The 22,376-nt window shown below is 36.3% G+C and overlaps 1 protein-coding gene across 6 annotated transcripts in view; it reads right to left on the bottom strand.

The window, feature by feature from the left end:
- The window catches only part of RNF170 (ring finger protein 170), a 43,790-nt gene that overhangs the window by 3,823 nt on the left and 17,591 nt on the right, over nucleotides 1–22,376 (bottom strand). For all 6 annotated transcript variants that reach the window (XM_019440644.2, XM_019440645.2, XM_019440646.2 and 3 more), the window contains 4 exons: nucleotides 15,339–15,414; nucleotides 12,052–12,160; nucleotides 7,787–7,860; nucleotides 3,138–3,248 (listed from right to left, as the gene is read on the bottom strand). In XM_019440644.2, the coding sequence (XP_019296189.1) occupies nucleotides 3,138–3,248; nucleotides 7,787–7,860; nucleotides 12,052–12,160; nucleotides 15,339–15,414 (370 nt within the window). The remainder of the gene's footprint in view (nucleotides 1–3,137; nucleotides 3,249–7,786; nucleotides 7,861–12,051; nucleotides 12,161–15,338; nucleotides 15,415–22,376) is intronic.

Below are 22,376 nucleotides of genomic sequence, written 5' to 3'. Positions count from 1 at the left end.
ACACAAATGTTAATGGAAACATTATCCATAATAGCCAAAAAACAGAAACAATTCAAATGTCCATCAACTGAATGGATAAACAAAATGTGATATATTTGGCCACAAAAAGCAATGAAGTTCTGATAGATGTATTAGAACATGGATGAAACTTGAAAACACTAAGCTAAGTGAAACAAGCCAAAGACAAAAGGCCAAATACTATATGATCCCATTTCAATGAAATGATGAAATATTCAAAGTAGCCAAATCTATAGAGACAGAAAGTAAATTAGTGGTTGCCAAGGGCTGGGGGTAGGGAACAGAAAAGGGGACAATGGGAAAGGATGGCTAAAGCTTTTGGAATGATGAAAATATTCTAAAATTAATTATGGTGATAATCCAATTATATTTACTCTGAATACATGAAAGACCATTGAACTGTATACAGGTTGCACTTTATGACATGTAAAATACATCTAAATAAAGCTGTTAAAATAAGTACTAGTATCTATTTGTATTGCTTCGAGCGAGTTAGTTTATCCTCTGACTGCAAACTTCTCATTTGTTTTGTGTAGTTTGTTTGTTGACTACATGATCTAGAAGGTCCTGTGTGGTAATGAACTACCATGACTTCTCAATATAACTTCTTTCTTTATCTCATTTCTCAGGGGCTAGGAGATGCAGAGAAACTGACCAAAGGAAGAAAGTCACTTCCTGTGGTCATTCCACTGTAACAGGTCAGCTATTTTTAATAATCTGTATAATTACTATATATCCAAGTCTAGGTATGTATCTTGTGTGTTTAACAAGTACCAAATGAGAGGGAGGGGGAGATAAAAATGGGAAGAACTATTTTCTAAGGAAACAGTTTTATAAACTCCACCAGATTATCTTATAAATCCTTTTTGGAAAACTGGTCACAAAAAACAAAATGGTCTTTTTAGAATCATTCCAAATGTTAATTTCCTATTCTTTATGGGAGAAACTAATATTGAAAGCAAGACAGGTGCACAACTTTCACAAAGTCTATAGTCAGTTACTTTAAATATTCTAGTGACCAGACAGGATATCTTTTGAATATTTTTCTGTCCTTTATCAGAGCTATTTGTTCACTTCTCAGATGGTGTCATTTATATAAAATCTATAATAAATAGATAAGAAGTATGAAATGGGTTATTAAGAAATGTTTATATATTAATCACAATCTTACTTCAACTTTGGAGGTGACAGAATATCAAACTAAGAGCTAAATGTTTCTATTACACTATAATTTCATAACCTACAAAGATTTCTTATTTATTAAATATCTGGTATGTACCAAAAAAATAATAATTGAGCAATGGTATGCTTCACACTTACAAATATTAATATATATCTTAAAATGATTTATTTTTAAGGTCAGTGGTAGTTCTTGAATTTGGAACATGTGAATTTTCAAAGAATCATCCTATAGATGTTACTGCAGAATATGTAAAAAAAAATTGCTGGATGAAAAATAGCAGAAGAGGCTCCCAGATAACTGTGGATTAAATTTTCTTTTTGTTTAAACATCTAGAATATTTACCCTTTATCCACATGGGTATGCCTTTAAAGGTATATGACATCACAGTATAAGGAACATGTGCAAGGGTGCACAAGAGCATACAAGTGTTTAATACTGAAGCATTTTAACAGCTTATATTCTTGATGGAAAGTAGTAGTATCAATTCTTAAGGATAGCTTATTAATCTATTCAACAAATATTAAGGGCCTACTGTATCCCAGGGCACTGAAATTGGCAATGAGAATATAACAGTGAATATATAAACATGGTCGTTGCCCTTATGAAGCTTTTAGTTTACTGAGAAAAGGATACTGAACAAGATTTGAGTACTGTTTGTAATAAATGCTACAAAGGGAAATGTATAGAGGACAATAATAGAGAATACCTTAGCTGATCAGGGCAACCCTCTTTGAAGAAGGTCTATTTAAGAGCGACCTAAAGGATAAGAAGAGCAGAGGGACAAGCACCCCAAACCAAGGGGTCACATGTGAAAGCATTAGATGGAAAGACTTGGAGTGTATTTTGAGAGCTGAAAAGTGACTGGTGGAGGTGAAGCATTTTGGGTGAGGGGAAGGGAGGGACCAGGTCATACAGGGCTGTGTAAGCACAGTAAGGAGTTGGAACATTATTTCACAACATTGGAAGTTTTAAAATATAAGAATATCATGGTCTTACTTATGTTTTCAAAATATCACTTGGGCTGCTGTGCAGAGAAAAAAGTCACAGTGAAGAGGCCACTTGCAGTTATTCTAAGCAAGAGATGATGGTGGCTTGGGCTAGTATGATGGCTATAGACACAGGACATTTTTATGAAATTAAAATGACAGGATCTCCCAAAAAGAGAGAAAAAAATGATACAACTTATTTATAGATCAGATGAAGGGAATGAGGGAAAGGAAATCAAAACAATTAAGACTGAAAAAAGAGCAAACTGAGTTGAGCAGACAAGCAATTCAATACTGTACATGTCACGTTTGAGGTGCCTATGGAACATCCAAGTGGATATGGAAATGTATAGCCTAGAGCTCAGAGGAGAGGTCTAGGCCCTCCATATAAATCTGTACTTAGAATATTCTGATTTTTGAAGTACATAGTCATGCACATATTTCTAAAATTGTTAGATTTTGAAAAAACTGGAATGAGTCAGTAAAATGTGACAGTATATAATCTATCAAATGCCTTTTTTGGGAGGAGGAGGTAAACTGTAAAATGAACGTGTTCTTTAAAAATCAAATGTTTTTGAGTAGCTAAAATGATATACCAAAAAAACTGCCTAACACCGAGGGTTACTTAGGAAAACATTTCAAACAGGAAACCAGGGTAAGTAAAAAAGAGGAAAACACAACTGTAAAACTTTCCAGCAGATCTCAAGTTATAAGCCTCTTTTATAAAGACTTTTATAATCCTTTTTTTTTTTTTTAAGACAGAAAACTGTAGTTCTTCGGAAAGCTGTAACTCAGTGATTGACAACAATGATGAAGTTTGTTAAAACTTCACCTAAACACATAAACAATGAGACTCTTTTACAGTCAAAGAATACTTGTTGGTAAATCTCACCTCATCAAAGAGAAGTATCATTATACTGTAACTTTGCACCTGCTATAACATTACTTACAGATCTGGGCTGCCCTGAGAATCTCCGGTTATAATCATTAATATCTTGACGCAATGATACAACATCCTGAGACTGTTCATTTTCACCAAATACTGTTAGCAGTAAAGTTACCTGTATATTACAAAAAACAAACAAAAAAACACTGTTAAACCTTTCTGCAGCATTAATTTTTTCATTTTGTGTTATTATTCAACAGAATGAGAAAAGCTTCTAAATTTATATTTCACTCATTTCCTTTAATACAGGCAACATGGGGAAGAAAGTAAGTTATCATTGCCTTACAATAAAATCCAGTGCAAAATGTAATCTGAATTCCTATAAAATCAAATGTGTACCTTAACCAAACACTGGTTCTAATATGTTCCAGTTCACACCAGGGATAAAGCCAGTAGTTCTCTGTTTGAACAAATATTTGAAGATACAAGAACTGAAAAAAATATTCAGGGGCAAAGTGACATAAAAATATATATCACTCTGAGAGAGAAAAATTAGGGAAGTTTTTTTTTGTTTTTTTTGTTCTTTTTTTTTTTGAGGAGGGGGGGTTTGCATGCAGGGGAGGGGCAGAGAGAGACAGAGAGAGACAGAGAGAGAGGGAATCCCAAGCAGGTTCCATGCTGTCAGTACAGAGCCCAACATGGGGCTCGATCCTATGAATGGTGAGATCATGACCTGAGCTGAAATCAAGAGCAGGACACTCAACCAACTGAGCCACCCAGGTACCCCTGGAATTTCTTTTTTTGATCAAAATTATTCTTCAACCTCACTGGTATTTGAAATATCTTTGAATGCTACCAAACAGAATACAGAGATTAAGTTATTGCAGGGACCCACTCTCAAGCACCCATCCCTACTATAATCAAAAAGGGTAGGGGCACCTGGGTGGCTCAGTTGGTTGAGTGTCCAACTTCAGCTCCGGTCATGATCTCATGGCCTGTGAGTTTGAGCCCCGCATCAGGCTCTGTGCTGACAGCTCAGAGCCTGGAGCCCACTTCAGATTCTGTGTCTCCCTCTCTCTGCCCCTCCCCAGCTCATGCTCTGTCTCTCTCTCTCTCTCTGTCAAAAATAAATAAACATTAAAAAAAATTTTTTTTTTTAAAAAGGTAATTTGTGACACTGTAATATAACACAATATTTTTAGCCTGGTTTCCTCCATGGTAAAGGTGAGTATACACAAATATCACAGGAACATAACTGGGGTAATCTGAAGATGACAGTACCCTGAAAAATCAGTATATTTAAAAATACAACAATGTCTATAGAAATGCTAAATGTATGATGAGATACAAATGGGAAGGAGCAGTAACAGATTTAGGTTTAAATCATCTAGGTGTTTTTATCCTTCATCAGTTCAGCTTTCCAAACAGATGCTTTCCAAACTCAGATGCTTTCCAAACAAAGGACTGACAAAGAACTGTAGGTGGTAGGAAAGCAGGTACAGCCTGTTTTCACAAATATGTTAATAAAAATGCATCTTTCAGTAAATAATAATTGAGTACCTATTGTGGGCCAGGCACTGTATTAAGGGCTACATGTACCCCCAAAATGAAGACATAGCCCTGCCCCTTGCTAACCACAACACCCAAGATAGAAGGGGAGGCAGACCTGTTCAACAGCCTGTTACAAGGCACTATGGTGGAGGTTACAATGATGCTTCAGAGGAAGGACTTCTGCTTGGGGTGCTCAGAATACTGGAAACATAAGCTGGCCCTTGAAGTGCAGGTAGGACTAATGGTATGTTAGCGTATACATTCAGGAAGAGAAGTGGTGAGTATGTTACAGTCGGAAGCAGCAGCCTATGCACTATTTCCAGCGAAACAGGATGGGGAGCAGGTATCTGCCACCTGTCTTGCTTCTAGGATGAATTATTCTACAGTTAGGGAACCAAAAGCTATTATATAAAAACAATTTTATCTCCACCTTTTTAGCCTCTAGCAATTTATGGGTGATCCAAAGGATATCACCTGCTAATACATATACACCCTATGAAAAGCCATGGATAGAGCCAAGAAGGGGACAGGTGGTGGAACTAGCTCTTTAATGCTAGACCTATGGCCTGGTCTCAGTGTTGCTGGCAGATAGCTAAAGATTATGAGAGGTGGTACTGGCAAATAAACTTCAGTGTTGACTGCTTTGTGTCACATATTAAATCAGCCACAGAGGCAGTGCCCAAAAAAAAAAACAAAAACAAAAACAAAAAAGATTTTCCTCCTGCCATGTGCTACAAAGTCAAATGTGAAAGACGCAGAATTTGGGAATGTACAAGCAAGGAGGAAAAAAGATAAAGCCCTGAACCTCTCTCTCTACACCAAAAAGGGAGGCAGTAATGGGGGTAAGTGGATGGCCAGAACAAAGGTTGTACGTATCTGTGCATGTGCATTCATATAACAATAAGTCCAAAAATCAGACAAAATTAAACAATAATCTTAGAGATGCATGCTAAGGTAATAAACCTATAAAGAAAATCAAGGAAATGCTTATCATAAAAGTCAATAGTAGTTGCCTCTAGGAGATGTAGGAGAGTAGAGATTTGGAAGGGGTCCCGAAGAAATTTCTGGGGGCTGTTGGCCAGTTTCTACTTCATCTGAGTGGTGATTATTGAAGTGTTGCTTTGTGGTAATTCAATAAGCAGTACTTCTTTGCTTTGTGTATGTCTGTTATATTCTACCAAGAATTTTTAAAAAATTGTCACCTCTTCTATCATTTTGTTTATTTTCTGATCTCTGTGGGTTTATGCCTTTACAAAATGTCTTGTTCTTTTAGTGGGGTGGCAAGCAATAGTAAATATATGTGTTCAATTTGACATCTTAACTTGGAAGCTCTCTATCCTTTTTAGGACTTCATTTTGCACTTTGGAAGACTTCCTAAGGAGCTGCTGTCTTTTTCATGTTCATAACTCATTACTAGAAAGGTATTTTTATTTTAATTTTCTTAATGTTTATTTATTTTGAGAAAGAGAGAAAGACAGAGTGTGAGCAGGGGAGGGGCAGAGAGACAGGGAGACACAGAAACCAAAGCAGGCTTCAGGCTCTGAGCTGTTAGCACAGAGCCCTATGCGGGGCTTGAACCCACAAACTGTGAGATCAGGACCTGAGCTGAAGTCAGACACTTAACTGAGCCACCCAGGTGCCCCAATATTATTTTAAATGAGAAACAAGTATATAGGAAATTATGAAAAAATAGTATACAACTGTTAGAATGTTCTGTTTTACTATATTTGCTAATTAAAAAACTAAGACTTAATTTCCTCGGGTTTTTCAGTATTTTGTTTTTCCAGTTTGTCAAAGAAATTGAGAAAATGTGGCACATATCATCTGTGCTAACATTTCAGTCTTCAATATATGTTTATAAAAACTGTCTCCCTCCTGAAGTAGCTTCTGTACTAACTATAACGGTCTGATCTGTTCTGGATAATGTAATGTGGTTATGTCTCCAAAAGAGACATTTTATGAGACTGATGCGCTGCCCGCTGTGCTAAGAAGGCACCTTAAAACAGACATTTAAAAAAATTATTATCCATCATAGAAAGCTACCTACACCCTCACTGGAGAAGGGCAGATTAAAAATAAATAAAAAAGGAAAAATATTTTTTTCAAAAGAAGTATACATAGGGGAAATATCTGTTTAAGCTTGATTAGCTAGTTCAGTTATTCCTTTGCTAGTATTATAATAAAGACTTATTAGAATTTTAGGGAGGATTCATTTAGCAGCTGTTTTTTATTACAACTAAAGGATTTCAAAGGGAATTTCTTTCTTTTTTTTAGTGTCTGTAAGACATTAAAAAAAAATAATGGAGGGATGTCTGGGTGGCTCAGTCAGTTGAGTGTCCGACTTGGTTTTGGCTTAGCTTATGATCCCAGGGTTGTGGAATTGAGCCCTGCATCAGGCTCTGCACTGAGTGTGGAGCATACTTGAGATTCTCTCTCTCCCTCTGTGCTTCTCCTCCACTCGTGCTCTCTCTCTCTCTAAAATAAAAAAATAAAAATAAAAATAAATAAGGGGGTAACATTATAGAAGTTTGGAAAAATAGAACTACCCTATGATCCAGCATCTGCACTGCTAGGTATTTACCCAAAGGATACAAAAATACTCTAATAGCCAAATTATGGAAATAGCCCAAATGTCCATCGACTGATGAATGGATAAAGAAGATGTGGTATGTATGTACAGTGGAGTATTACTAAGCCATAATAAAAAATGAAATCTTGGCCATTTACAATGATGTGGATGGGGCTAGAAAGTATTATCTATGTGAAATAAGTCAGTCAGAGAAAGACAAATATATGATTTCACTCATATGTGGAATTTAAGAAACAAACAAATGAGCAAAGGGGAAGAAAAAAGAGAGAGAGGCAAACCAAGAAACAGACCCTTAACTATAGAGAACAAACTGATGGTTGGGGGGGGGGGTAGGGATGGGTTAAATACATGATGGGATTAAGGAGTGCACTTAATCCCGGATGAGCCCAGGGTGATATATCCAAGTGCTGAATCACTATATCGTACACCTGAAACTAATATTACACTATATGTTAATTAACTGGAATTTAAATAAAAACTTTAATAAAAATAATTGAAAATTTAGATATAGAAATTATAAAAATTTACAAAATAAACTAGCATAAATGATGCTTTCTGGATACAAACATTACCGTTTGTCTACAGATTGGACAACTGATTGCCCCAAGCCATGAACCGTATCGCCAGTATGCAATAATGCAGGTACCTAATGAGAAAAAAAAACCATTAATACTGATGTTTTAAATTTTAAAGCCCATGAGTCCTCAGAAAGTTTCAAATTTGAAATATTTTTATAGCATCATCTTATTTTAAAATATTTTTATTTCATTTCATTTCAGGCAAATTCAAATCTGGTAATAATTCCCAGTCATTAAAAAATATTTTTATTTGAACTACCAATTAAGATAAAATTATACAATCCAAAGCAAGAATACATTAACTGCTTCAATACTGTGAGGCTTAATAGAAAATACTGCATTTCCTATGTAAAATAAATGAACATCACTGCAAATATGATCACCAACAAATCACAGCATAAATTTTCTGTTCCAAATGGTATGTATGTTACAAAAACATAGCTTCTATTTTTTTAAAAATTTAGAATGCCAAATTACAGTAGTATCAATAATAATAATAAAGTACTATGAATAAGGAACCAAAGGATACAAAAATTACATGCTATCTGACCTAATAAAGTTTATAATCTAGTTCAATAATTCAATCAACTTTTGTACTGGATAGATCTGATTTTTCTGCCTGAAGCTGTTCATGAGCAGCAAAACAACTAAACACAGCTTAAAGGAAGAGTTTATAGCCCTCAAAATTAGCAGGTAAGCTAAGTGTATAAGCATTAAAGTTCAGACCAGTAACAAATGAAAAAGGAATATTTATTTTATTTTATTTTGTTTATTTATTTATGAAGAAGAAAGAGGAGGAGGAATACTTTAAAATCCTATCTGACGTTTAAGGGCCCAATTCATTTCTTCTCTGCAGGACGCCTGTTTCTCAGACCATTCAGGTCCCATTGTGAATCTGAACTAAGTGCTTCCAGTCTCACTTCTACCTCCAAGATCTTTTCTGTATTCTTTTAAAAAAATTTTTTTAAGAAGAGTTTTTTTCTAATGTTTATTGACTTTTGAGAGAGAGAGAGAGAGAGAAAGAGAGAGTGAGAGCAAGGGGCAGAGAGAGGGAGGGAGACACAGAATCTGAAGCAGGCTCCAGGCTCTGAGCTGTCAAGACAGAGCCCAGTGCGGGGCTTGAACTCACGAACCATGAGATTGTGACCTGAGCCGAAGTCGGATGCTTAACAGACTGAGCCACACAGGCGCCCCTATCTGTCTTCTTATCCTTGTCTTAGCAACCTAGGTTAGCCCTTCTGCGTTCCTTATTCTGATTCTTCCAGATCAAATAAATGTCTAGAATTTGGAATAAGCAATGACAGTCAAATTGAGAAGTCCAAGGTGACATACTGAAATCAATCAGAAGGTAGTTAAATCTCAAACTATGTAATATTAACTTTAAGTACAAAAGGTATGTAGGAGAGAGAATTCTGGGATATATCAGAGAGTCATTTGTAGATGAGAAAGGATTTGAACTGAACTTTGTAGGATAGGTAAGATTTAGAAATAGAAAACAGGAGGGAGGATGCTCCAAGTTTTATGAATAGCAAAGAGCAAATACCAGAAGTAGAACTAAGTGGTATGTAAGGAGACTGGTGAGCATCCAACGGGCTAAGCAAAGGCTATCCAAATTGGACATTACAGGGGCGCCTGGGTGGCTCAGTCGGTTGAGTGTCCGACTTCGGCTCAGGTCACGATCTCGCGGTCCGTGAGTTCGAGCCCCGCGTCAGGCTCTGGGCTGATGGCTCGAAGCCTGGAGCCTGCTTCCAATTCTGTGTCTCCCTCTCTCTCTGCCCCTCCCCCATTCATGCTCTGTCTCTCTCTGTCCCAAAAATAAATAAACGTTTAAAAAAAAAACAAAACAACAAATTGGACATTACAGTGACTGTGATGTAAAACTGGTTCAGTGATTTAAAGATGAATTTAAAAGCTAAAGAATTTTTATCTGGTATCTTTTCCTACTTTCAGAGTGCTGTGTTAGCTAATATTTATTAACTTGAGCAATCTAATTTCATATAGAAACTATATGAAAGCAAAACTTATAAATCTTGTCAGTATTAACATCTGTAATGATGCCTTAGTTTTATCTATGACCTTTTCACTCAAAAGTTCAATGTGTTTTGACATATGTTAACTTATTTAATCCCACATCTCTTTTCTACAAATTGGGGTACAGATGTCCTTGTTTTGCAAATTATGTAATGGCCACTGCCTGCACAGAAAAACTATGGTCCAGCAAATCAAACACTTCAGTTCACACACATCTGCTGTGATATGCTTAATGTTTTCCCTTTTCTTCAACCTTCCCCCTGTATAAAAAGAGAGATCCACCTAAATAAGATGGTGGGAGAGACAATGACATTAATCTGGGTCACAATCTCTCTCAATCTATTTATTTGTAAAATGGGAAAAACACCTCATAAGACTGCTGGAGAATTAAATAAAACAATGTGGGTTACAAATGCAAGTAAGATGAAGTCTGTTGCTGTTATTATTCTTAACACACTGTAAAGGAACAGAACTGTAGTTCCATATATAGGAACTAAGCTAAGGTGCTCTGGATATATACGGTATCAATATACTTGAACTACTATTCAAAGAAACACATTTCTGTTTGAGAAGCTGAGTAACAAGTTTTTTGAATCTTTGAACCTAGAGACAGTAAATAAGTGTCTAGCAAGTACAGCAGGATATCAGAAGCAATCTACCCAATTACATCAGACCCAGAAACCAAGAACACAATACAGCCATCTTTGAATTGACTAGGTTATCCACTCAGTGAATTACCTAAGCCTGGGCTGGCAAATAGAGTTCATCTAGCCTGCCAAACCGCACTGATTCTTAACACCTGTCCAAAGTTTTGGGTTAAAGGATGGCCATTTAGGCCATATCCAGACTCAGAAAGAATGTCCAATTGATGAGGAATATCTACCAGAGGTTCGAGAGGGGGAAAAGTATCTGCTTTCTCTGTGGTCATTTAATTCCCTGTAGCTGATCTTTCATAATTTTGCTGCTCATTAGCATTCCCAACAGACAAAGACACTGAAATAAGTGTTTTATAACTTGTTAGCTAATTTAGGCAAAACCTTTAGGGAAGACAATGAAATTAATGGATGATGCAATAATGGGACTGGTCAGGTATAGAAAAGGTATAGAAAACCCTGCATTGCATGATACGGATTTCAAAGTATTTATGCCATCCCTGAGAGCATAAATAATAGCACTATATACCTAATAATTCTATATAATCCCAAACAAAAGATACAATAGGGAGAAAGAAACTTAAAGGATCATTGTATGCTATATTTTAAATTAGTCTTAAAACGGAAAATGGGTACATTTTGGGAACAATTAGAACCCTATCTTGAATATAGCCATTGGAACAAGAAAGAAATGCTACAAATAAAACAACAGGTCTAGTGAATGGATAAATGGTAAGTAGAGAGTAGTTATGTAAGCCACTAATCACGTAATAGAATTGACCACAGGGTTTGAAGTAGACCTACATTTAAAATCTGGCTCTTTCTCTGGCTGGGTTACCCTTTATAAAATTTCTTAGCTCAGTTTCAGTTTCCTCATATCTGGAGTTTGACACAATGAAGTAACTTAAATGTCCAGCACATAGCAGGTATGTAGTAACTGACGCTCCTCAATCTCATAGGAGCACAATAAGCAATGACTATATGATACCTCGTTCTCTATGAAATCTTTCTGGAGGAAAGAAATGCCCAGAGGTAGAAAGCACCCCTTACTGATACTAAGTAAGTGTGAAATTGGTGTTCCCTTCTTGTCCTACTATATGCTCTGTGTTCTTATTCTCTCTTACAAACCCTCCTAAGGTCACACACACACAACAGGCTAATAACTTTTGTGCTGACGCAGGATAAAAAGGAGGTAGGAGAGCTAAGGGAAGGTCTTGGGCAGGGTCCTTGAGAGAACCTTCCTGCCTTGGGAAGGACTACCAAAAAGTGATAAACAATGAAGGATTCCTTGAATCCCTCATGGTATTCATATACTTGAATTACCATTCAAAGAAACACATTTCTGTTTATTGAGAAGTTGAATAATTAGGTTTCTTTTAATCTTTGAGCTCACAGATACTAAATAAAAGTGGCTAACAGGATATCAGAAGCAACCTACCCCACTTGTGAAATATAAAATGTAAATTAGGAATAATTTAATAATAAACAAAAAGTAAATTAGGAATCTAGCCCATGTACATTTATGGGTCTTGGTCTAAATAGTCACTTTTACCAAATATAGTATTGTTTGCTTACCACAAAAAAGATGTCCACAGTTTGTTTCAACAGGGAAGGAGGCTTGATGTAAACAGATTGGACAATACATGTCAGTGTAGAACTGCTGTCGAGCAGCAGCAGGGGCATCCTGAGGAGAAAACAGGGATTCATAATTACACAATGCACACAGGGCTTTCAAAGTTATCTCTTAATTATACTTAAGAACACAGTCAATAGTGTATAATCCTCATCAAGTTTTAGATGTGCATTAGCTTAAAATCTTATAAGTTTGATAAAATTATGAAGCCAAATTGTTGTTTTATTAAGCTCCATGGTCTCTACCTTCCTTCCTGAGCACATTTTAAAGACAAAAACCTACATTGACTCAGGAGTTTCTCTTTCACTGTTAGAATGACTATGTTATTCTGAGAAACACAGGCTGAGCTAATGCAAAAGCTAAAGATATATCAAACGGTTTCCCAAGTAATAGCTTTTAATCATTTCTTACATCTTTTTCATTCATACATTCCTGGTAAGTGTTGCACGTGTGCCGTGCCTCACAAAGGGACCAGAATTAAACTTGCAAAGAATATTGGTCATTTTGGAAGAAGGAAATTTAATACCATTGGTACCTTGAACTTAATCTTCCACATGGTCAGATTAGTAAAATTTAATGTTCCCCAGTTACATCACTGTTATGAGATTGTAATAGGAATGTTGAATAGAATCATCACTACAAGAAGCATCCAGATATCAAAGAACCCATCAGGATGTAAGTGCTATGAAGGAGCACTTTACCTATAGGACTCGCTGCAGTGACCCAGGCACTGGAAGGAATCTAGCACAGTATGTAATGTGTATCTTTGAAGATACCTATAAAAAACTATATTCACAGCACCCAGCACACCTCTTATAAAGTAGCCAGCATTAAAAACGTCAAATACCAAAAAAAAAAAAAAAAAAAAAAAAAAAAATTATAGAATTCACTAAATATGAACTATTCTTAGTTGTAAACCAAATCAAAGATTTTTGTCACCTGGGTGCCTGGGTGGCTCAGTTGGTTGAGCATCCGACTTTGGCTCAGGTCATGATCTCACAGTTTGTGAGTTTGAGCCCTGCGTCAGGCTCTGTGCTGACAGCTGGGAGCCGGGAGCCTGCTTCAGATTCTGTGTCTCCTTCTCTCTCTGCCCCTCCCCCACTTGTGCTCTCTCAAAAATAAATAAACGTAAAAAAAAAAAAAGATTTGTCACCTAAAACTAATAAACATAACCAAAATCTCCTATTTCTTACCAGTCCTAAAATACTAGAATATTCTATAAGCTACGGTCACACCTTGATGTTATAGTCTTTTATATTATTTAAAACAGAAAAACACATAGCACTTAATTAAGTCTCCCTCTCTACCTTTTATCTTATTATTCTTTGTAAATTAACTAAAACAAAACAAAAACAATTACCAGTTACCAGTGCTGTCCAACAAAACTTTTTGCAGTAATGGATATCTCCTTTATATCTTTGAGTATTGAGTCCTTGAAAGGTGACTAGTGTAATTAAAACATACTGAAATTTAAATTGTATTTCATTTTGGTCAATTTAAAATTAAATGGCTACATATGGGTAGTTGTTACTATACAGACCCGCACAGGAAGGGCTAAGTCACTAGCTTTATTCTAACGAAAGCTACATGCCATGTGTGAGGTAGGTGAACTGGAAAGTGGTGCAAAGAAATCTGGAATATCCAGCTCAGTGTAGGACTTCTGGATAGCCAGATCTATTCATGTAATTCCAGTGTGCATTTAAGTAAATCTTAGTGATCTAACATGTTAGATGGGAATGATACTTGTTGCCTTACTTGTGTTTGCAGATTAAATAAGATAGTTGTAATGTGAAAGCACTCTGTAAATTATAAAACACTATCCCAGCATGAATTATTAATAACAACAGCCCTTGAACAGAGTACTATTAACATGCTTAAGCTATTTTTACATCAGTGAATTGAAATTTTATGAAGGCAGGAATTCTTGTTTGTTTAGCTCACAACTGAATCCTCAATGCCCACAACAATGTCTGACATATGGTAGATGTTTAATAAATATTTGGTGAATGGATAAATTATAAAACCCTCTTCGGAATTAAAATTTAATTGGTGGGAAATCAATTTTTAAGGGTTTTTGTTTTTTTGATATTAGCTATCTTGACATACAGGTGTATAATATCCTACTTATTCCAGCCTTCATGAAATACATTTCTGGTTCGTAGAGAGTCCATTTGGTTAAAAGCAAAGAAGAGGCAGAAAAGTTTTATTTTTTTGCCTAACTAGTTTTATTAACTTTGACCACTGAAGAAAAAGAAGAGGAAAAAAAAAAAGCCACCCCTTACAGTCATTTCTTTGTAGGTCTTAGATGTTAGAAAAATAGCTTATCTAGGGTGCCTGGGTGGCTCAGTCAGTTAAGCATCTCACTCATTTCAGCTCAGGTCATGATCTCATGGTTTGTGAGACTGAGCCCCTTGTCAGGCTCTGTGCTGACCGCATGGGGCCTCCTTGGGATTCTCTCTCCCTCTCTGACCCTCCTTTGCTTGCATGTGCACATGTGGTCTCTCTCTCAAAATAAATAAATAAACTTAAAAAAGAAAAATAGTTTTTCCATTACATTTCATTAACGCCAATTAGATAGTTATTATTTCCTCACAAATAACTAATAGGAAAACTGCTGGGGTTTTTTTGTTGTTGTTGTTTTTTTAATGTTTATTTTTGAGAGTGAGAGTGTAAGCAGGGGAGGGGCAGAGACACAGGAAGACAGAGAATCCAAAGTGGGCTCCAAGTTGTCAGGGCAAAGACTATGTGGGGCTTGAACCCACAAACTGTGAGATCATGACCTGAGGCAAGGTCTGATGCCCAACTGAGCCACCCACACACCCCGGAAAACTGCTGTTTTTAAAGCAGTTTTGGGGCGTCTGGGTGGCTCAGTTGGTTAAGTGTCCAAGTCTTGATTTCGGCTCAAGTCATGATCTCACAGGTTCAGGAGTTCTAGCCCCACATCCAGCTTCCACTGAAAATGTGGAGCCTGCTTGGTATTCCCTCTCTCTCCCTCTCTCTCTCAGAATAAACAAACAAACATGCACATGAAAACATTTGAATAGTTAAAACTAGTCATTTGCCTAATCTGAAAATATACAATCAACAGAATCACTTAAATTAGTAAAGCAGGAAAACACCCCATGTTTCCAAACAGTAATTTATTGTTTCATCACCATTTCATATGTAAGGAGAATAGCAACATCTACCCCTTACAAAAATACACATATTTATATAATAGCAATAGTACCTGTTCTGTTTGAAGTTGCTCCCGAAGCACCCTTACTAATTCTTGGTTTTCTGGGTGAATGTTTTGATGGGCGTTTCTGTTAAATAAAATATAATAAGCTTTGAATACAAAATATTGCCAGATGAATCCGTTTTCTTTATGGGTCTAATTTTCAACCAAGAACTTCATAAACATAAATGATGGCACACAACTGTACTCCAATTCCAGGACTGAACATTCCAGGCTACTCAGTGAGGCGTTCTAAGGTTACCGAATACAGCTGATTTCAGGTTCAGCTGGCAAATGATGAAATCCAGAGCCCTAGCACCTTGTAGATTTGATGTAACTGCAGGTTTACAAATCATCTGAAGAACGATTAACACGTTTATTTCTTCTGCAAAATTCCTTCAAAATAAACTATATAATTCTAGATATTATTATGCATTTGAACACTTTTGCATATCTAATTAGATCTTTCTCCCATAGAGCTTTTCACAGATCTTCATAGAGCTTTTATGAGGAAAGGGGGACAATACAACAGAAAATAAAACTATGTCATACAGAAAAACCCAGACGTAACATACCACTTATACCTTAACATTAACAATTAAAAGGGAGATTCAAAGGCAAGAATTTAGTGGCTGATACACAAGGATGAGATAAGGTATGTGGGTATTGGAAATTGGAAGGGGTGGTTTAGGTTGGCAGGGTGGGGTTGAAGATTTACATCTGAATCACAGCTTAATTCCATTTGGCTGTAACAGTTTCTTCTAAACTTAAACATTTTTTAACAGCAATATTTTAAGTCCACAAAATCCCAGTGTTACTTTATATAAGAGCCTTTATTTCCTGGGTGAGCTAATACCCAACAGTGATAAAAACTCTAAATCAATAACTTAATGGGACATGGAAAACTTTTTAAAATACATCTTACGATTATTCAATTTTTAGTAAAAAATCCAAATTTTAGGAAAAAAGCTGGCAAAAAAGAACCATTAGTTTTGAAGAACATTAAAAAAGTCAAATTTCTTTTTTGTTTTAATTTTTTTAATGTTTATTTATTTTTGAGATAGAGTGTGAGCAGGGGAGGGACAGAGAGGGAGATCCAGAATCCGAAGCAGGCTCTAGGCTCTGAACTGTCAGCACAGGGCCCGATGGGGGCCCCACGAACCGCGAGATCAGGACCTGAGCCGAAGTCGGACACTTAACCAACTGAGCCACCCAGGAGCCCCCAAAAAAGTCAAATTTCTAATCAGAAACTAAACATAAATGTAATAAAGCTACTTGAACTGTTTAAACATCTTAAATTCTGGTGGATTATTTATTTTAAATATTACCTTTTTATGACTGAATAACAATCTCTGTGGTGGAAACAATCTATCCGGAACAGCACAAGGAACCATCTCATTTAAGTATCAATAACTACCTACCTAAACAGCATTTCTTTGTTCTTTGACAGTGGAAAACCATTCCCTTCTCCTTGAAAGAAAGACAGTTACTACTTTTCAGAGTACACATATAAACCATGTAACTGGAAGGTCTTTCTTTTGGTTTCTTTCCATAAAAGAAAAGATACAAGATTGTAAAATCTAGTAGTAGAATGTTAGAAAAGTCAAAGTATAACCAAAGAACAAGACAAACAGCCTGAGATGTTGAACGAAGCCTGTAGTTTAGGCAATTAAATGGGATTAGCAACTGTGAGTCCAGAACCAAAAATCTAGAAAATAATGGGATAATTAAGACAGACTGAAAGTGAGATTAGAAAACCTCAAGATGTGATCACTTCAGCGATGAGAAAATGACAGCATTTGACACTAGGTCTAAAGATGCTGAGGAAAACAATGGCTCTAATACAGAAACAAAATATATCATTTACCAATGATTTATGGTCCTTTGTTATTCATGAAAGGAGAAACCAAAATTATCAAACCAGTTATGTGGCTCTGGAAAGAAGTCAGGAATCTCTGATAAGAGGAAATAAATGATATCCAAACTCTGGGTCAAGAAACAATGTCTGAATCAAAGTTCACAAATGTGCAAGAGCAAATCTGTGGTTTATAGGTTAAACTGCTTACCAAACCCTTTGCACTGGTTTTTAGTATGTCAACAAATGGCAGCTATTCATAACAGCTTAAGAAGGGAGGACAAAAAGATTTAGAAAGAAATATATTATAACTGTAATACACTGCTGAAGGAAATTAAAGAAGACATAAATAAATAGAAAGACATCCTGTGTTCATAGACTAGAAGACTTAATATTTTTAAGATGTCAGTACTACCCAAAGTGACCTATTTACAGATTCAATGCAATCCCTGTCACATCCCAACAGGATTCTTTGCAATATAGAAAAACCCAGATCTCAGGAAGATGGCAGAGTAGGAGGATCCTGAATTCACCTCCTCCTATGGACACATCAAGGCAACAACTACATACAATAATACAATTCACTCTGGAACTGAACTGACTGGCAGAACAGCTCCTCCACAGCTAAAGATATAAAGAGAAGTCCACATCAAGAAGGGTAAGGGCAGAGATGTGGTCAAGAACCAAACCCTCTACACAGTATCCCACAAGTGGGAGGGATATCACAGGCATGAAGGTCAACTCTGAAAAGGGAGATAAAGCTTAACATTGGGCATCCCCAGCCTTGGGGAACTGCACTGCATTCGGCCTATGTAGCCAGATGTTTATGGGAGACAGTTCTGATACTCTCTTTCTACCTTGCTAACCTTGTTAGTCCTGCTCGCCCCATCCCAGCATTCACCTGTGGAACTGCCCCACCCAATCATTCTACCCTGGCAGGCACCCTTTCAAAGTGGTTCCTGTCCTGGTGCACCCAGCAAGCAGTCCTGGCTAGAACTGGCATCTGCTCCAAAGCAATTCCTGCCCCAGAGAGGGAGGAGAGCCAGCCCTGCACACCAGCATGGCTGCAGCAGATGTGGCTAGGACGCTCAGCCGGTGGTGCAGGAACCAGCCCCACCCACCATAGCAGCAGCAACACACATGCCCAGGCACAACCAGATAGCACCTGCAGCCTACAGAAAGGACACCATTGGAGCACCTGGTTCTAGTGATGGAGGTATGGGGGGTGGGATTGTGCTACTGGGCCCCAAAGCACACCTTCTACAGAAGGCCAATATCTTCAAGACTAGGAGACCTAGCTGACATACCTAATACATAGAAACAAACACAGAGAATCAGAAAAAATGAGGGACGGAAGATTATGTTCCAACCAAAAGAACAAAACCAAACTGGAGAAAAAAGAATTAAACAAAACAGAGATTAAATAGTCTACATGATTAAGAGTTCAAAATAATGGTCATAAACATTTTCACTGTACTTGGGAGAAGAGTAGATGAACTGAGAACATTACAAAGAGAAAACATAAAAAAAGAACCAATCAAAGCTGAAAAAAATACAGTAAGTGCAATCAAAAATACACTAGAGGGAATCAACAACAGAAGAGAGGATACAGAAGAACAATTCAACGAATGGAACACAAGGTAGGGGAAAGCATCCAAGCTGAACAGAAAAAAAGGATTTTTTAAAAAATGAGGATAGGTTAAAGGATCTTTATGACAATATCAAGCATACTAATATTCACAATTATGGGGCGATCCAGAGGCAGAAGAAAAATAGAAAGGGGCAGAAAACTTACTTAAGAGATAATAGCTGAAAACTTCCCTAAACTGGGGAAAGAAACAGATATCCAGGCCTAGGAAGCACAGAGAATCCCCAAAAATATGAACCCATAGCAGTCCACACCAAGACACATAATTAAAATGCCAAAAATTAAAGATAAAGAGAGAATCATAGAAACAGCAAGAAAAAATAAAATAGTTATATACAAGGGAAACCCCATAAAGTTATCAGCTGGTTTTTCACAGAAACTTTGCAGGCCAAAAAAGGTCTGGTATGATATATTCAAACTCTAAAAAGAAAAAGCCTATAACCAAGATTACTCTATTTGCCAGAGTTGTCATTCAGAATTGAAGGAGATATAAAGAGCTTCCCAGACAAACAAAAGTTAAAGGAGTTCATCACCACTAAACCAGCCTTATAAGAAATGTTAAATGAAACTTTAAGCAGGGGAAAAGAAAAAAGTCAAAACTATAACAACATTATGAAAGGAAAACATTTCACTGGTAAAAGCAAACATACAGTAAAGTTAGTAGATCGTTCTTTTATAAAACTGCTATGAAGGTTAAAATACAAAAGTAGTAAAATCAATTATATCTACAAAAACTAGTTGAGATACGCACGTGCACACACGACAGGGGTGCCTGGCTGACTCAGTTGGTAGAGCATATGAATCTTGATCTAGGGTTGTGAGTTCAAGACCCACATTGGGTGTAAAGCTAACTCAAAAAAAAAAAAAAAAAAAAAAAAAAAGATACACAAAATAGAAAGATGCAAAATATGACATCATATACATAAAACATGCAGGGAAGGAACAAACATGTATTGCTTTCAGAATATTTTCGATCTTAAACAACCTTCCACTTAATGTAGACTGTTATATATACATAGGATATTACATATGAATCTCACGGTAACCACAAACCAAAATCCGACAATAGACACACAAATAATAAAGAGAAAGTAATACAAGTAAACACTAAAAAAAGTAATCAAATAACAAGGGAAGAGAGCAAAAGAAAAAGAAGGAAAAGAGAACAACAAAAACCAGAGAATAGCTGACAAAATGGCAATAACTTCATACCTATCAATACTCACTTTTTATTATTTTTTCATCATAGTAAGTGCACTCTTTAATCCCTATCAGCTAATTCACCCTTCTCCCCACCAATCTCCCCTCTGATAACCGTAAGTTTGTTCTCTATAGTTTTGTCTTTCTCATTCTTTTTTCCTTGCTCATTTGTTCTGTTTCTTAAATTCCATATATGAATGAGACCATATGGTATTTGTCTTTCTCCAACTTATTTCACTCAGCATTACACTTTCTAGCTCTCTCCATATTGTTGCAAATGACAAGATTTCATTCTTTTTTTATGGCTGAATAATATTCCACTGCATTTGTATACCACATCTTTTTATCCATTCATCTATAGATGGACACTTGGTGGGGGCACCTGGGTGGCTCAGTCAGTTGAGCATCCAACTTCAGCTCAGGTCATGATCTCACAGCCTGTGAGTTCGAGCCCCGCGTCAGGCTCTGTGCTGACAGCTCAGAGCCTGGAGCCTGCTTTGGATTCTGTGTCTCCCTCTCTCTCTGCCCCTCCCTTGCTCATGCTCAGTCTCTCTGTCAAAAATAAATAAACATTAAAAAAAAATTATAGATGGACACCTGGCTGCTTCATAATTTGGCTATTGTAAATAATACTGCAAATAAACACAGGGGTGTATGTATCCTGTTCATTAGTGTTTTTGTATTTTGGGGATAAATACCCAGTAGAGTGATTACTGAATTACAGTTCTATTTTAAATAAATACCCAGTAGAGTGATTACTGAATTACAGTTCTATTTTAAATCTTTTGAGGAACCTCCATACTGTTTTCCATAGTGGCTGTACCAGTTTGCATTCCCACCAACAGTGAACAAAGACCCTTTTTCTCCACATCCTTGCCAGAACTTGTTGTTTCCTATGTTTTTGATTTTAGCCATTCTGACTGGTGTGAGGTGATATCTCATTATAGCTTTGATTTGTATTTCCTCGATGATGAGTGATGTGGATCATCTTTTCATGTGCCTGTTGGTCTCTGTATGTCTTCTTTGGAGTAAATCTATTCATGTCTTCTGCCCATTTTGTAATTGGATTATTTGTTGTTGTTGTTGTTGTTGTTTTTAATTTTTTAATGCTTATTTATTTTTGAGAGAAAGAGAAAGAACGTGAGCAGGGGAGGGGCAGAGAGAGGGAGACACAGAATCTGAAAGAGGCTCCAGGATCTGAGGTGTCAGCACAGAGCCTGACACAGGGTATGAACCCACGAACTGTGAGATCATGACCTGAGCTGAAGTCCGACGCTCAACTGAGCCACCCAGGTGCCCCTATTTTTTTGGTATTGAGTTGTATAAGTTCTTTATATATATTTTGGATACTAACCCCTTACTGGATATATCATTTGCAAATATCTTCTCCCATTCAATAGGTTGTCTTTTTGTTTTGTTGACTGTTTCCTTTGCTGTGCAGAAGGTTTTTATTTTGGGGTAGTCCCAATAGTTTAGTTTTGCTTTTATTTCCCTTGCCTTAGGAGACATATTTAGAAAAATGTTACTACAGCTGATGTAAGAGAAATAGCTTCCTGTGCTCTCTTCTAGAATTTTTATGGTTTCAGGTCTCACATTCAGTTCTTTAATCCATTTTGAGGAAACTCTCATAAACAAGCTAATGTTACACATACAGAAACTAGAAAAAGAATGAACAAGGTCAAAAATTAGTAGAAGGAGGGAAATAATAAAGATCAAAGTAGAAATAAATGAAATAGAGACTCAAAAAAAAATAGATCAGTGAACCTAAAAGCTAGTTCTTTCAAAAGATAAACAAAATTAATAAATCTTAGCCAGACTCGTCAAGAAAAAAAGACAGAGAACTCAAATAAATAAAATTAGAAAGAGAAGTTACAACCAACATTACAGAAATACAAAAGACTGTAAAATATTATAAAAAATTATATGCCAACTAAATTGACAACATAGAAGTGGATAAACTGCTTATAAATATACAATTTTCCAAAACTGAATCAAGAAAAAAAGGAAAATCTGAACAAACCAATTACTAATAACAAAATTGAATCATAATCAAAAAACAACCAAGAAAGAAAAGTCCAGGACTAGAAGGTTTCACAGATGAATTCTACCAAACACTTAAAGAAGAGTTAATACTTATCTTTCTTGAACTACTTTAAAAATATGAAAGAGAAAGAAATGCTTCCAAATTTATTCTATGAGGCCATCATTATCCTGATACCAAAACTGAACACAGATACAATAAAAAAAAAGGGAGAGAAATTACAGACCAATACTCAACAAAATATTAGCAAACCATATTCAGCAATACATTAAATGGTTCATTCACCATGATCAAGTTGGATTTATT

The sequence above is a fragment of the Panthera pardus genome, unplaced genomic scaffold (genome assembly GCF_024362965.1).
Source record: "Panthera pardus isolate Hobbes unplaced genomic scaffold, ASM2436296v1 HiC_scaffold_13, whole genome shotgun sequence".
NCBI lineage: Eukaryota > Metazoa > Chordata > Mammalia > Carnivora > Felidae > Panthera > Panthera pardus.
The sequence above is the reverse complement of the archived record's forward strand: the minus strand, read 5'-3'. Positions and strand labels throughout refer to the sequence as shown.